At 39.8% G+C, this 17194-nt stretch overlaps 1 protein-coding gene across 25 annotated transcripts in view; it reads right to left on the bottom strand.

The window, feature by feature from the left end:
* Positions 1-4440: 4440 nt before the first annotated feature.
* The window catches only part of caska (calcium/calmodulin-dependent serine protein kinase a), a 239352-nt gene continuing 226598 nt past the window's right edge, over positions 4441-17194 (bottom strand). For 6 of the 25 annotated variants that reach the window (XM_070975881.1, XM_070975867.1, XM_070975860.1 and 3 more), the window contains 9 exons: positions 16602-16643; positions 15879-16075; positions 13439-13554; positions 10037-10117; positions 9873-9953; positions 9570-9772; positions 9369-9452; positions 6425-6451; positions 4441-5579 (listed from right to left, as the gene is read on the bottom strand). In XM_070975881.1, coding sequence (XP_070831982.1) covers positions 5403-5579; positions 6425-6451; positions 9369-9452; positions 9570-9772; positions 9873-9953; positions 10037-10117; positions 13439-13554; positions 15879-16075; positions 16602-16643 — 1008 coding nt within the window. In that variant the 3' untranslated portion in view covers positions 4441-5402. The remainder of the gene's footprint in view (positions 5580-6424; positions 6452-9368; positions 9453-9569; positions 9773-9872; positions 9954-10036; positions 10118-13438; positions 13555-15878; positions 16076-16601; positions 16644-17194) is intronic. The other 19 variants (XM_070975882.1, XM_070975878.1, XM_070975871.1 and 16 more) reach the window with 6 other exon arrangements.

Genomic DNA, 17194 nt, shown 5'->3' on the forward strand with positions numbered 1-17194 from the left:
CGATAATTGACATTGAAAATTGATTGATAACTGGTGATGAAATTCTGGAAAAATAAATAAATAACTAAATAAATAAATAAATAAAATCTCACATCATTTGGCCCTGACAAATATTTTTGTGAAATTTGTTTCAAAATTTGAAAATAAAAAATGTTATGGATATAGTAAAAATTACAGCAATGTAATGGATGGACTATGGACTTACAGTTTGATCTGAACACCATTTGAAGCACTTCATATCTACTCTAAAGAATGTTTGTGTCAATTTTGGTACAATTTCAATGAAGACATGTGGCAATATAGATATTTACTGATTGTGCATATTTTGAAAAATAGAGTGAAAGAGTTCTGAATTGACCATTGACTGCAGTGAGGCAAACTTTTGTTACAATTCAGTGGATGTGCTCAAAAAAAAAAAAAAAAAAAATCAGCTCTTTAAGATATGCAGGTGATTTCTTGGAATTTGTGGAGTTTAAAATTTGAAATTTATGTTTGCTGTAAAAAGCCACATCCACTTAAATCATTACCAAATGTTAATCATGAATTGAGTCATGATCCTACATCATACAATTCAAATTTCATACAAATCCATGGAGCTGATTATGAGATAAGAAATGTTCACATTTGTGGCATCCCCTAGTGGCGGCACCAAATTTAGCACTGAGACTCACTCCAGCTATTATCATGTATGTTAAAAAGCAACTAGTTAATGATGAATATGTGTACCTTATGTAAAATGTTAACAATGTTTCTAATATTTATTTTGAAGTAAGGTCTGACTCTGAAGTAATATTAAGAAAGCAGCTTTTCAGCAATTCCAGGACTCATTCCAGGAGTCATACAGTAGTTACATTAGCCTGGCACCTCCAGCTGAGGTGACATATCCATGTTGATTCTGAGATTTTTAAAATCCATTTTCAGTAACAACAAAACAGAGCTGGTCTCAGTCAATGGTGACCCTTTTTTCAGATGATAATGCTATGGGATTACGCACCACTCACAGTATTCAGGCTGCAGTTTATTCTAACCACTCACTTGGATTGATTGAAATCACAAAATGAAGCACTTAACTGAGGTCAGCGGAGTGCTCACTCATCTGAAATATATAAGCCTCAGGACTGTATCACAGGCTAGACTTTGTACATTGTGTGAATGACTTCATTTTACAAGTCATTTAAAAGTCAGTTTTAGGTCAGCAACTTATAATTATTTTGTAGTTATTTTTTCAATGAATCAGAACTGTAAAATGTCAGAAAATTGACATAAATTCTAGTTACAATTTTTTGTTTGACCCACAGACCGAAGACCCAAAGGTATTCTATTTGCATTCATAAAAGATGAAGAAAAGAAGCAAATAGTCACGTCACAAGAGTGTGCCATTTCTGTCTTCAAAAAAAAGAAAGAAAAAAAAAGACAAGCTATCAATTAATTATTACAATGCAGAGATGTAAATTCTCCTGTTATGTTAATTTGAAAAATATGAACTATCACTTTTCTGTTCGGTAATATTATGATCTCGGTTAGCTTACTCTATGTGGTTGCTGTAAATAGTTGTGCTGTTTTGTTTTATGTCATTTTTATCATTTTATCAAATCAGACTGTTTGTGTTTTCACAAAAAAGAGTCATTTCGTAGACCAGAGTTACTACCTGAGCTATACAATGACACAATCTATAAAATGGTCTTTATTACTTGGCAGATTAGTTGATCAGAAGAAATTTAGTAATTGTTTGTTTACTTTCTTCTCTTTTTAATATTATTGTTTGATGGTTTGTTATGATGGGCTGCACGGTGGAGCAGCAGGTAGTGCGCGTGCCTCCCAGCAAGAAGGTTGCAGGTTCGATTCCCGGGTCGGGCCTTTCTGTGTGAAGTTTGCATGTTCTTCCTGTGCATGCGTGGGTTCTCTCTGGGCTCCAGCTTCCTCCCACAGACCAAAAACATGCTCATTAGGTTGATTGGTGACTCTAAATTGCCCCTAGGTGTGAGTGTGAATGGTATGTGTATGTGCCCTGCGATTGGCTGGCGACCGGTCCAGGGTGTACCCCACCTCTCGCCCGTTGACAGCCGAGATAGGCTCCAGCCCCCCTGCGACCCCAAAAGGGATAAGCGGCATAGAAAATGGATGAATGGATGGGTTTGTTATGATAAAACAGGATTTTGGACTATGGATTTTGGGCTTTTAAGTTGGACTCAGGCTGCACGGTGGCGCAGCAGGTAGTGCGCGTGCCTCACAGCAAGAAGGTTGCCAGTTCGATCCCCGGATCAGACGGGGCCTTTCTGTGTGAAGTTTGCATGTTCTTCCCGTGCATGCGTGGGTTCTCTCCGGGTACTCCGGCTTCCTCCCACAGACCAAAAACATGCTCATTAGGTTAATTGATGACTCTAAATTGTCCGTAGGTGTGAGTGTGAGTGTGAATGTTTGTTTGTCCTTGAATGTGGCCCTGCAATCGGCTGGCGACCGGTTCAGGGTGTACCCCGCCTCTCGCCCATTGTAGCTGGGATAGGCTCCAGCCCCCCGCAACCCCGAAAGGGATAGGCGGTATAGATAATGGATGGATGGATGGAAGTTGGACTCAGGGAAGTTGTGGCAAGCATTTTCCATAAGTTTTTGACATTTCATAGGCCAAACAATTACATGGTTAGAAAATAACTGGCAGATTAATCAATAATTAAAATAATCATTTATTACAGGTGTACTCTGCTTTCCATCATAATTATGAGACAGAAAGAATGTTTTTTTTTTTTTTTTTTTTTAAACTCATCCTGTGTCCACTTTGGTATCAAGAACAACAGGGATAGATCACTGCACAAAAAGACTGACAATGGCGATAAAACAGGCAGTTCATATTAATTGCAAGTTTCCTTGATTTCAGACAGGACTCCTGCCAGTGTTGATACATTTACAGGCTTACTTCATCACTGCTGCTCAGGATAATATGGGGCAACATGTGAGTATAAAATCTTTTAATACTGAATGAGATTTTTTTAATTGTAAAAAAAAAAATATGACCACTGTCAACTTTTAGTAGAAAAAAAAATCACAAATTGTTAATTATCCTTTAGGTAATCTTTATGTGGCCTTCATTTCTTTTCCTCTGATCTTTTGCACAGACTGATTAATGTATTCTTCCTCCTTGTTTTAACATCAAAAAACAACCTCACTTAAACCTAATTTTTATCACTTCACAATCATAGTGGTGGAAGAAGAATTCAGATCATTTACTTGAATAAATGTAGCACAGTACCACACTGTGAAAGTAACATATACAAGTCCTGCATTTAAAATTTCATTCAAGTAAAAGTGCAAAATATATTGGAAAATGCAGGGGAGTAAAAAGTATGTTATCCTCTGAAATGTAATAAATAGAAATATCAAATAGCATAAAATGGAAATGCCCATGTTCAAATACCTCAAAATTGTACCGAAGTAAAATACTTTAGCAGAGGTGAACAATTAATTGATAGATAGAAACTTAATTTGTAATAACTGAACCTGACTAACTGAATCATCCTGTTTACTAATTTTAAAACAAGCTATGTTAATTGTATGTAATTTGGAAAAACTGAAATTAGCATTTTTAAAATTCTATTGACATTTTAAAGACCATCATGATCATCATAATTAATCAAAGAAAAAAAAAATCAGCAAATTAATCAACAATAAATACACACATTTTGGTATTAAGAATTATAATTTATCTAACCTTCACCACTACTTTGTCATTAAAGCTTATTTATCATGGCACATGGAAAATTAGTAATTCATGGATAATATACTTATATTTTACGTCAAAGTCCTCTGGGGATGACTGATGTTTTTGCAAGTGACTGAGCTGAAAATCACCGCCCTTTCAATGTGCCCATTTCAAATGAATTTGCCCATAGCTGGACATGAAACCCAAGAGTCAACAATTGATAACCAGCTTTGTGATAGAGATCATGTAGAATCACCACTGTTACTGGAAGTTGTGACTTGCTGTGACACCTGCACTGGCTCTGGATTTTAGTAAAGAGGTATTGTTTGTATCATACTTACGTGCAGTAGAAATGAAAAAAAGAAGAGCCATTCCAAAATTCACTTTTCCTACACATAAAAGGAAATATATTTAGAAAACGGTTCATACTGAAGAACTTTTATCATTGCAGAGTCATTTATACAAGGGGCACTTGTATGTCAGTCTGTTATATTCATATACATGGTTATTCAGACGTACACACGACCTTTTCTTGCAAAGTAGTCATGTTTGTAGAATGTGTACACTTCCTATGCAGACAGTTACACAGTTTGAGAATAAAAATCAGCATTTCATTTCTCATTCATTTTTAAACTTGGTTGAAAGACTTATTCTCTTGGACATCACATTTCTGAATTGGCAAATGAGGAATATGTTGAAATTGTTTCTTTTTTGTGGATGACAAATCAAGAGAAAAAAATCAAGACTTGTATTTATTTTTTTTTTTTACAAACACATCTCACTACATAGCCAATCTTTTTATAAATATGTGGTTTAGAAATGCCACCCAGAATCCAAGGGATGTGCATAGGTGTCAAATCAACGTCCGGCTCCATCACAGCTAGTTTTTGGAGGTTTATGGAGGGACACTGGGAACACTGTCTGACTGACAGCATGGAAGCTTGTAAATGCCCACATGCATGATAACCTCATTTAAATCTCTAAAACATTTATGGATTTATTTAGAAGAGACAGTACCTGGTATGTAGGCAGGTAGAAAGGTGCCTATGTGTGCATGGCAATACTGTATTGTACTGTACTGTACCATTACAGCTTAGAAAAGAACAGGAATGAACAAATGAGGACCAGTGACATGATCTATTGATGAGAAGACACTGCAGTGTGTTTGTGTGCTTTAACTTAAGTCTACTGATTCTGAAAAGAATACCCATTGATAGTGTCTTTCTACAGATGGTTAATACTCCAACACCCAACAGGACTACAAAGTGATGGGAGGGTTGTGGTGGAGATGTGGAGAGCTACCAGTGCGTCAAAATGGGAGGACGGAGCACAGTACTATCTCTTTAAAACAAACATCTACAAAAATTCTGCCTCCTAGTTAGTACAGACATGACAATATTGAGCTTTTTTATTCTGTTTTTGTACAACACTACAACTATAACTGTCAGGGCAAGAGTCCAATAATTGCTTGTTTATGCAGCGTTCTAGAGGATTTCAATTGAATCCTGTGGTTGCTTTCACAGTACGCTGAAAGGGTTTCGATCAAGTGCAGTGTAGAGTGAGGTTTTCCTTCGCCTTGTGTCAATTCTTGTTGTTTTTTTGTTTTTTTTTTAAATTTATTTTGAAGAGTGAATGATGAGGAGTTTGGTCCAGGTGTTGTTGATGGGAGGGGAGAGGTGGAGCAGGTGGTGGAGGTTGGGGCTGCAGGTCAATAGACCCAGGAAATGGGAACCCACTGGCTGGTGGTGCACACCAGATTGATGGCCTCTTCCAGGTGCCTGATGGTCTCATCAATCTCATTGTTGATGATGGTCAGGTCAAAGTAGTGGGCATAGGTCTTCTGCAGGATCTCGGACTCCTTCTGCAGCCGCTGAAGAGACTCGTCCTAGTGAAGGAAGAGAAAGAGAGGGTGTTAGACACTGATCAAGGTAGAGAGAGTAAAGAAGACATGTCAACACATACAGGACTTTAAGAGAAATTCTTAAGGCCCCTCCAGAAACTACCTGAGACAAGATTTGAAAATTGTGAGAAAAACATGGCAAAATCTTTGGTCATCAATCCAGAACAGTGAACCCAGGCCGTCTGAGAGACAATGCCACTGTTAGTCGATTTTGGGGCTTTTTCTGTTTATATTCACTTCAGTAACCTTAAGTCTCAATTTATCCCACCTATCCTATTTTGGAAGCACAGCTTTCCTATTTTAATTGCTTTAGTGAAGATGCCATGCGTGCGTGCAGACTGATGGTGTGGTGACAGGACAGAGAGCACATTTTCCTCTCAGCACCAAGTTGCCAGCAGTGGAAACTAATGTACTAAGAATTCCAGAAGCTACTGTGTATTTCAGTTTCAGTCCGACATTGGATTACTTTAAATACATGAATGCATCAGTTCTCTTGTATACACACAAAAGTTATGTTTACATTCAGTGTAATCACCAAAACTCATTGTATTGTATCCTTAAGGTCCTTCCTCATAAAAGTCAAAGATTTAAAATTGTTTACATCAAGTGCCAGTACTCCCGTGATACATATTTTTCCAGTATATCACATTAGACCCACAGTGTGACATGTGGTCAACCTGCAAGATGGCTGTTACAACACAGTGTGTAAGGGGCCTTTACACAAAAGACAGCTCTAAGTGACAAAACCATGCCAACAAGCATATGGCAAACAAGGAACACATAATTAAACATAATATTACCAAGTCATTATTCTGTCAGGTTCTACTTACAGGCAGCGTTCGACACCACCTGGGCATCTGAGGAGGAGTGCCGAAGAAACAAATGCATGCAGCATGCAAAATTAAATGAGTGCAGAGGAATGAGGGACTGTTGGTAAACATGCATGTGATTGTTGTGCTTCACATAATGACCTTGCAGATTTTTAGACGTTATTTGTTTTGATTTGGCAACAAAGAATAAAGTAATAACTTGCCAGAATGACATGTGTCACTTAATTGGAATGCAGATTTGAGGTAAAAGCTCAATTAAACAATGAATTGATGGACAGAAATTTTAACAGTAGTTATTTTGATAATTGAACAATTGTTTCTGTAATTTTTCAAGCTAACATGCCAAACACTTGCTGCTTTCAGCTTCTTGAATAAGAGGATTCACTGCTGTTTTTTGTCATATACGATGGTAAACTGAATATTTTGATGTTTTGTACTGTTGGTCAATGAAATCAAGCAATTTGCATATTTCACTACTGACAGGGTAATACAATGAAAATAATTGCTTGTCACAGCGCCAATGCATATCACTAACAAATATGTTACATCTCTATTTCATGGTAACCAGGTAATGTGATTATAATTCACTATTAGTTTCGTTCCTGTAACAGCTGGACACCGTAGTTTTTGCATTTATTGGGGACCATTTTGCACTGCAAATAAAACACATTTGGGTTAGTGAGTATTTACAGTAGCAGGATGGTGTATTTTGGGATTGATTCAAAGTAAACTGTGTTTGTGTTCATGGTAATGAAGGAAACATATCCTCCAGTGCAACATTATGGCTCACTTATGAGTCTTTGATAGCTTTTGGCACAGAGGAATGAAAGATAACAGACTTAGGATGCACACACAACATTTGTTAATAGGATACATTTATTCATGTTCGAATTTGTTAACAGCAAGAAAAATGTAGCCAGCTTTATGATTCAGTAGCTGTAATAAAACCGCTAATTAAAAAGCCTGCTCTTGATCCAGGGGCTTTAGCCAACTATAGACCGATATCCAACCTTCCCTTTCTCTCAAAAACTCTTGAGAAAGCAGTTGCCAATCAGCTGTGCGACTTTCTACACAAAAATAGTTTATTTGAGGATTTCCAGTCAGGATTTAGAGTGCATCATAGCACAGAGACAGCACTGGTTAAAGTTACAAAAGACCTTCTAATTGCAACTGATAAAGGATTTGTCTCTGTACTAGTCTTATTGGATCTTAGCGCTGCATTTGACACCATTGACCATGGTATCCTATAGACTGGAACACTTCATTGGCATTAAGGGAACTGCACTAAGCTGGTTTAAATCCTACTTGTCAGATCGCTCTCAGTTTGTACACGTTAATGACGACTCCTCTATGCTCGCTAAAGTCAGCTTTGGAGTTCCGCAGGGTTCTGTGCTTGGACAAATTCTTTTCACCTTATATATGCTTCCTTTAGGGAAGATTATCAGGAAGCACTCAATAAATTTTCATTGCTATGCAGATGATACCCAGCTATACTTATCAATGAAGCCAGAAGAAACCAGCCAGTTAACTAGACTACAAGCCTGTCTTCAGGACATACAGTAAAGACCTGGATGACCTGCAATTTTCTGATGCTAAACTCAGACAAAACTGAAGTTATAGTAGTAGGCCCTAGACATCTTTGAAACTCACTTTCTGATGACATAGCAGTTATGGAAGGCATTGCGCTGGCCTCCAGCACCACTGTAAAGAATCTGGGAGTTATCTTTGATCAGGACATGTCTTTTCACTCCCATGTTAAACAAATGTCAAGGACTTTTTTCACCTACGTAAGATTGCAAAAATCCAGTATATTTTGTCTCAAAATGATGCAGAAAAACTAGTCCATGCATTCGTAACTTCCAGGCTGGATTATTGCAATTCCTTACTATCGGGCTGCCCAAATTCGTTGCTGAATATTCTCCAGTTGATCCAGAACGCTGCAGCACATGTTCTGACAAAAACGAGGAAGAGAGATCATAATTCTCCAATACTAGCCGCTCTCCACTGGCTCCCTGTAAAGTTTAGAATAGAATTTAAGATTCTCCTCCTTACTTACAAAGCCATAAATGGCCAGGCACCTTCTTATCTTAAAGAGCTCATAGTACCTTATTACCCTACTCGAACACTGTGTTCCCAGAATGCAGGCCTACTTATGGTTCCTAAAGTCTCCAAAAACAGAACAGGAGCCAGAGCATTTAGCTATCAAGCTCCTCTCCTCCAGAACCATCTTCCAGTCTTTGTCCGGGAGGCAGACACTGTCTCTACATTTAAGAGTAGGCTTAAAACTTTCCTTTTTGATAAAGCTTATAGTTAGGGCTGGCTCAGGCTTGTCCTGGACGCATATTACTAACTTAGCTCCTCCCCTGGAGTCTCTGTGTTTTGTCATCTCACAGGTTCCCATGGATAGAAGCTGAATCTGGATTGTGGATTACAGCTGCTGCTCTCCTGCCATGGCCCTGCCTGACACTGCAACTGCTACTACTGTTATTACATCCACTGTCATTGTTACTGTGTCATTGTTTCTGTCTGTCTGTCTGTCTGTCTGTCTGTCTGTCTGTCTGTCTGTCTGTCTGTCTGTCTGTCTGTCTGTCTGTCCCTTTCTCTCTCTCTAACTGCATTTCTGTCTGTCTCACTCTCTCTCTCTCTTGCTCTCTCTCTCTCTCACCCAACCGATCGAGGCAGATGGCTGCCCACCCAGAGCCTGATTCTGCCTGAGATTTCTGCCTGTTAAAAGGAAGTTTTTCCTTGCTGCTGTTGCCAAGTGCTTGCTCATGAGGGAATTGTTGGGTCTCTGTGGATAAAAGAGCTCAGCCTGTACCAGCTCTATATGGAAAGTGTCCTGAGACAACTTTTGTTGTGGTCTGGCGCTATACAAATAAAATTGAATTGAATTGAATTGAATTCAAAATGTATCACCTTTTGAGAGTGTTTGGTGTATTCCTACCTCATTGATGCCTGGCGTGATGGTTGGTGCAGCAATAAAAACAACATATGGAGTAAATTCTGCTGTCCGCAGGACCTTCAGGGCCTGATAGAGAACAGATGTTAGAGGGCAAATAATACTAATATATGCATGCATGCACACTCATACCTCCATAGACCTCCACACCTCCACAGATTTCCACGCGCACGCATGCACGCACACCTGAGGTTCAACGTCCAGTATAGCTATGAGTCCCTGTTGATGGATTTTGCGGATCGTCTCCAGCTGTGTCCCGTACATGGCATCCTCATGGCTGCCATATTCCAGGTACTCATTGTTGCTGATATCCTGCATCATCTGGTCGTGGGAAACAAAGTAGTAATTCTTCCCATTCTCCTCATCCTTCTTTGGAAGTCTAGTTGTATCTGTGGCAGACCAGGAGACACAGGAGAGAGCATTTACATTTCCTGATATAGTGGTGCTCTTATGTGCGTTTTGGTGGAGGACCTTGATCATGTGTCTTACGAGGGATAGGGTATGCAAATCTGTCAGGGTGTTTGGTTATGAGTGTGTTCTTGATGTGTCTCCTTCCAACCCCATGGGCACCTGACAAAGACACACACTGTCAGTTAAACCAGTTATGAAGGCATATGTCCCCATTTCTTGCTGCTACACTTGGCAGAACTTACCTAACAAAACTAGTGTTTTCCTTTTGAAAGCAGGAAGCTTCACAACCTCTTCATATGTGACAAGATCTAGTTGGTCAAACACTGGAAATGAGAAAGAGAAAAAGAGTAAGAGGATGTGGAGAGGGGTGTGCTAGGACAAACAATAGTTAAAGGGCTCTAGAGCTGAGATGATTCATGAAGTGATGAGGACTCCTGTAAAAGAACCTCTAAATTCTGAGATTAAATAAATCTGACCAAATAGACCAGTGACAAAACGGTTTTAATATAATACAGCAAAGGGGGTGCTAGTAAAGACATATATTTCACCTGGAAAATGAAAGTAAAATGATTTCTGTTGCATTAAACATCTCTGCCTGCTTCCATAAAGGGTGTGACAAGAAACAACTCCACGTCACGTCAAGTGAGAAATATATTTGTGTGATTTCGGAAAGTCAGGAGCAGGCTTGCAGAAAAGCTGCCACAGCAATGATATTGTTGTTCATCTAATTTTGCTTGTCATCCAAACCTCATTGATATTTATGTCTTTATAGTGTGGGTTCAAGAAAAAGAGGAAAACGAGGTAAACTGGATTGAAGAAAAGAGACATGTCAGATGAATAAATAAAAAAAAAAAACAGCTGAATACATCTGACTGATGTATCATCCAGTCTAAAGTAGTGTCAAAATTAGTCAATTAATTGCATCTTACAATTCTGATGAGCAATTAATTGTTTAGGTTTTTCAGGGAGAAATGCCAAAGATTGCCCAGTTTCATAACGACATGATTCAAGTTGAATCTGTGCAACTATTTCCTCTCAATAAGGTCAGTCTGGAAACTACTTTCTTAAACATTACATGTTATCACAGAGTAGACTGTTTATCTTTAATCCCTACTTCACTCATGAAATAAAGACAGAAGCTAACTTTAATGAATTTGTTTCTATGGAAACAGTGCTTTAAGTTAATGCTTGGTAGGACTTTACAAACAATTCTTTATGTGACAAAACACAGACCAGAAAAAATTTGGGAAACTGCAGGTGTGTCTCTTGTTGAGTGTATCACATATTTGATATGTTTACTGTATAATGTGTTCCACAGCCTCTGTAACATGTGCCTCCATGTAGCCACCATCTCAAGGCACTGACTAGCAAAATACAATACCAACAAATCACAGGGGTCTCTTGTGCAACAAGTTACTGACTGCAGTGAGTGAAGGAAAGATACTGTATCGACTGAATATGTTAAAACCTGACACTGCAGTGTTTGGCTGCTATTTACATTACTTTCTGTCTGGGTCTGCTAATGAGTACACTTGACCAAACATGGATCAGAAAATAGATTAACACCAGAGCACAAAATGTCTGAAACGCACAAACTAAGCTACATCGTTTCAATTTTGTCTTAGTCTTCTGTTGTTTTTTGACTGTATCAACAGAAGCAAAACTAAAAACTGGCACAGCAACAGCTGATTGAATCTACAGGGTTAATAAATTATACAGAGGGAAGAAAAGAAAGAGTAAGTTGAGGAAAGCAAAAGAGAGAGGAATTGGTTCCTGTCACTGGTTATTACTTACATGCAGAGAGGCCGTTCAGTAGGAGAAAGCAAGAGAGATGAACAGGAGGGGTCATAACATGGTTCAGTTACAGCAGCAGAAGAAGAACATTCCACACAAACAGCAAGATAAATCAGCTGGGCTGCTGTGCAGCACTGCACAATAGAGCAATGGAAATGGAAATTACACAACCTAACGCTGTTGTTTCCGTTGAAGGGTATATTCACACCAGCTGGTGACGTCACCGTGTGAAATGTGGGGTGGTAATAACATGCACTGTCACCAGCAGCACTACACAGCCTGAGACAGGCTGCATTCAGATAGGCTGACAGTTTTCAGGGGATTTTAAAATGAATATATCACTCTTTCTGGGAAAACTGGGATTTCTGGCCATAAATGAAGTTTGACTTTAAACAGCAGATAACTGATCATACAATTGTGTGTATCAAAATTGTAGATTTTGATATCCATCCATCCATCCATCCATCCATCCATCCATCCATCCATCCATCCATCCATCCATCCATCCATTGTCTATACCCGACTATCCCCTTCCGGGGTTGCGGGGGGGCTGGAGCCCAGCTGTCAACGGGCGAGAGGCGGGGTGTCTGTCTGTGTACAGTACTAATTTTTGAATCTGTTGTCAATAAAATGGAAGATGAGTGAAGTCCTGGTGAAGACATAGTATTAACAATTTGGATTTAAATACTAATGATTAATTTCAGGTGACTCTGGATGCAATGTCTTCATGATTTTATGACTACATGAATATTATGTTCTGTGTTGTATGCTATAGAATATGAAGGCAATTTATTTCAAATGGACATTGACAAATGTGTCAGCCAAGGTGTCAGTGTACATAGAGTGACAGACATGCTCATCAACTGGACATGTACACACACTCAAACATACTTCACACATGCACAAATGTACAATGATAGAGACTGTCTTTCAATCTCTTCTCTGTCACATCAGCAGGGCAGAAGGATGTCTCATTCCTCTCATTCCATAATCTTTTGAGAAAAGCTACATGCACAGATGTAATACACAGTATATGAATATTGAAGTAATAGTACGATCTATCACATCATCCATTACTCATCTATTACTTGTCTCCACTCACTCTGTTCAGACTGTTTGGTGAATAGCTGCAAAGATCTGTTTCTGAAGAGTTTGTTTTGCTCTGTAGGTGCTAAGATGCTCATGTGGAGAGCATTTTATAAACTACAAATAAGCATGCAGCTGGGTCTGGTCCTAGCTGCAATGTGACCTTAAATCTCTGCTACTGCTCACTGTGCTAATTTGGAACGAAGTGTAACATATGGTTCCTGATATAGACATGTATGCTGCCAAGTACACATGTAAAGACAAACATATGATCACACACACCTGCTGCGTGGTGCACAGACTGTAAAGAAAGTGTACAGCTCTGGTTACACCAGCTACAGACACCTGACACCCCAAAGACAGTGACAACGATGCCCACCACATTTCATCTCATCTCTTTTGTGCAGTCAATGTGACCTTTTATCACCAAATTCTAATCAGCCCATCCTTGAGTCCAAGTGAATGGTTGTACCAAATTTGGAGAAGTTCCCAAACCAGTAGATTAGATAGACAAAGCAGACCTCTACAGACCTAAAAGGCTGAAGAAACAGCTCATTGCACTTCTGGCTGTGGCTCTGACACTGGAGATAAACACTACAAGGTCCTGTTACATGTCAACTCCACAGACAGATGGATGGACAAACATGCTCACAAGCTCACACACTCATAGTCAATTTAAACATTATGCATGTATGCATTTAGGGAGTGATGTTTTGTCTCCATAGGCATGAAATTGTGAGTATGTCAGTGAGTGAATGGTGTACCTGCATTGTGCTTTGCCAAATACTTGTCTTTGTACTGTTTCTTCTTCTTCCCAAACCAGGTACAGCTGGCCTGCTGCTCCTGCTTGGTCTTCTCCATGGCTATACATGCCACTCGCCTACCACAAACACACAAACAGAATCAATTTAAAAGGGCTGTAAATGTGGAGAAACAGTTTCTCTGTAGTTTTTGCATAATCTTATTTAATCTCTAGTTCGTTTTTGATTATTTTTGTGTTTTTGGTAACTGTGTCGCAATGTTCACGCACAGTTTTGCAACTTTTTGGTGGCCTTTCTGTTACTTTTTACACTTTTTGGAATGGAGGGCCGGACAGACGGGAGTGAGGGCACTGTCTACACACGCGAGCAGCTGATCGCGTTGTGTAAACCCATGCTGCTGCCTGGAGAGAGGATTGTAGTCCCGGCTGAGTTGAAGAGGCGACGTCGGGGCTGCAGAGCCGGAGCCAAATGGAGGGCGAAGGCACAGAGATACAGACTGTTGGTTCCGGAGATCATCACGGGGAACGTGAAGTCCCAAGCAAATAAGACGGACGAGTTCATCGCGCTGGTCAGGACTCAACGGGAATAGCGACAGTGCCGCCTTATGACTTTCATGGAGTCGTGGTTGCAGACATCCCGGACTGGAGCGTGGAGGTACCCTGCTTCAGCTGTACGCGGGCGGGCAGAGACGTGGCTCAAAGCGATAAGAAGAAGAGAGGAGGGATTGTGCTGTTTGTGAATGAGTTGTGTAATCCCAGACATGTTACATTAAGGAATGTGTCTGTAGCCCGGACATTGAGCTGCTAGCTGTGAGGATGCGGCCTTAATATTTGCCTCGGGAGTTCACGTCCACCGTTGTGATCATTGTTAACATCCCTATGAAGGTGGACGGGGAAGCAACGCGTGACCTCATTCTCTCCACCGTAGTGGAGCTTCAAATGCAGCAACCGTTTGTAGTTATTACTGGAGACTTTGACCACAATTTTGGACAAAACTCTGCCAACTTTCAACCAGTTTATCAACTGTCCCACCAGAGACAACGCCACAGTGGACCTACTGTATGTTAATACAAAGGTTACATACAGTGCCGCTGTTTACAAGAAGGGGATGAGCAGACTCTATTTCCTGAGGCAAGATGTTGGAGATCTTTGTTCTGTTGTTGCAAGTGCACTCTTCTTTACTGTAGTGTGCTGATGGAGTAGCATCGGAGCCGGTGACACCAACAGACTGAACAAACTAATTAGGAAGGCCAGTTCTGTTATTGGCTGCAAATTAGACACTTTTGAGGAGGTGGTGGACAGGAGGACACTTGACAGACTGTTATCCATCATGAATAACCCTGAATCATCTTCACATCCTCTTCACCACCTTGTGGACAGACAGCGGAGCTCCTTTTTCCAATAGACTACTCCAGCTTCACCTTCTCCCCTATTTGCCCTGGCGATGGAACCACTTTCTATTAAGTTAAGGTCTTCTCCTTTGTTCACCGGAGTTGTGCATAAGAGTGTTGAACATAAACTTCTTTTGTATGCGGATGACATGTTATTGTTTGTAACTTATCCTGCGTCTAGCATGTCATCTATTTTGTCTATTCTGGACAATTTTAGTTCCTTCTCAGGTTATAAATTAAATCTTCAAAAAAGTATATGTTACCCTATTGATACTTCTGCCTTCCACCTTCAACACACAGATAAGCCCTTTAAATTCAGTAAAACTGGTTTTAAATATACAATTTGCACTACAGTTAAATATATATTTAGAGCAATGTCTATTTAACATCGTTTAATGTGCATTTGTATATTATTTTTCTTACTATTATACCGAAATACTTTAATACTCTTATTTATATTTGTACAAGGAAATTGTTGATTACTGTCTTATGTAAGCCTGGCTGTTACACCCCACTGGTCCAAACAAAAGTTTGGAAAAAAAAAAAAAAAAAAAGACTACTCTAACTCCGCTGTCACAAGGACCGCTTCAGGAAATCATTCCTGCCACGAGCCATCACACTTTACAATAGTAACTTTAAACAGTTAATCCACTAACCTCACAAACCCCAATATTTTACATATTATCTGCAATATTGTACATACTGCTTATTGTTTACATTTATTTATCACCCAAAACTGCACGCATTTTTTTTAATGAAAATATGTGTTTATATTCTTAGTTCTATTGTATATTTATTATATTAAAATATTGTATTATACTTCATAATACACATTATATAACTATATATCTTCTTGAGTTAAATTCACTGCTGTTATTCCTGTCTACACTTTTTGCTACTTTTTTGTTACTGTTTAAACAATTCTTGTATACATTTCGTGTTGTCTGTATGTTTGCTACTGCAACAAAACAATTTCCCAAATCGGGATCAATAAAGAAGTAGTCTAAAGTCTAAAGTCTAAAGTCTCTAAGAGTGCGTGTTTTTCCCTCTCACCACTCTTGCAGCTCTGGTGATGGGATGAGGCCTGCTGTGCCATTTTTTGTGTTCTCCAGCTTGCCCTGCCACCAGTTGTGGTCATCCTTGGAGATGATCTGGATGATGTCGCCCACCCGGAAGCGAATTCCAGCCTCCTTGCAGGGGATGAGTTCATCTTTGGTTGGGTCGTATTCAAACTGAGCCCTCACATAGATCTGTGGTGAACAGCACAGAGATTAGATGAGTGAGCTAATTCAGGGACGGTTTGGAGTGGTAGTGGTGTTGGTATTTCCAAAATAGGCAGTGGTGTGTCAACAGAGAGTAATGTCAACTTTTGGGGAGCTGCAGAGAATGTGAAAGAAAGAGAGATTACACAGGAAGATGAGAGCGGATGGATGATGTATATTCTTTTGCACATTGTGACAGCTACGACTGGAGTACAGAGCAGTGTATTCTCAGGAGGGGTGAGAGCATGGGGGTGTTTTGGTTGCCAGGTTGAAAAGTGGTTTCAAAGGGAGGGATTTCTCCAGTGAGATAGATCCAGACACTGTTGGGCTATTAATGAGTCTCTCAACATGTAATTATGGCACAGGCATTGTTTGTGTCCATCAGTTCAACACAACATTATCATTATCCTTTCAGCTGTTTGTTGCGGACAATGTGTAGAAGTAGTTACTATGGGGGGGTGGGGTGGGGGTGGGGGGGGGGGGGGTGGGGGGGGTGAAAGAGGCTGTCTCTTACCTGAACAGACATTTTGTCCTTGATTGGATGTCGGGATACAGTCTAGGATTTAAAAGCATGGCACACACACATGTGGGGACATTACATAGACTTACTAACCTTACCTAACCTAACCCGTAACCCTATCCTCAGTCTGCACCCTAAAATATAATAATATACATTAAGGGGACCTGCATTTTGTCCCCATAAGTGAGGCGAGTCCCCACAGTGTGACTGTGTAAACAGATTTTTGTCCCCACAACGTGATAAATACCTGTTCACACACACACACACACACACACACACACACACACACACACACACACACACACACACACACACACACACACACACACACACACACACATCTTGCAACAAAATGGCTATGCAATGCTAAACAGCAGTATGGTGGCCAAGGTTGGTGGAGGGGAGAAAGGTTGAGAGTTGATGGTGGTGAGACAAGGCAAGGAGGTACAACTCCTATTTTGGAGTGCCACATACCCTATATGCTTACCCATGTAACAATTATTAAATATTTATTTCCTATCAGCATATAGTTAACTATGAGTCAGTTCAATGGTACTGAGATCAAGCTCTGCAACTCTGAGGCTGCA

Source organism: Chaetodon trifascialis, chromosome 12, assembly GCF_039877785.1.
Source record: "Chaetodon trifascialis isolate fChaTrf1 chromosome 12, fChaTrf1.hap1, whole genome shotgun sequence".
Lineage (NCBI taxonomy): Eukaryota > Metazoa > Chordata > Actinopteri > Chaetodontiformes > Chaetodontidae > Chaetodon > Chaetodon trifascialis.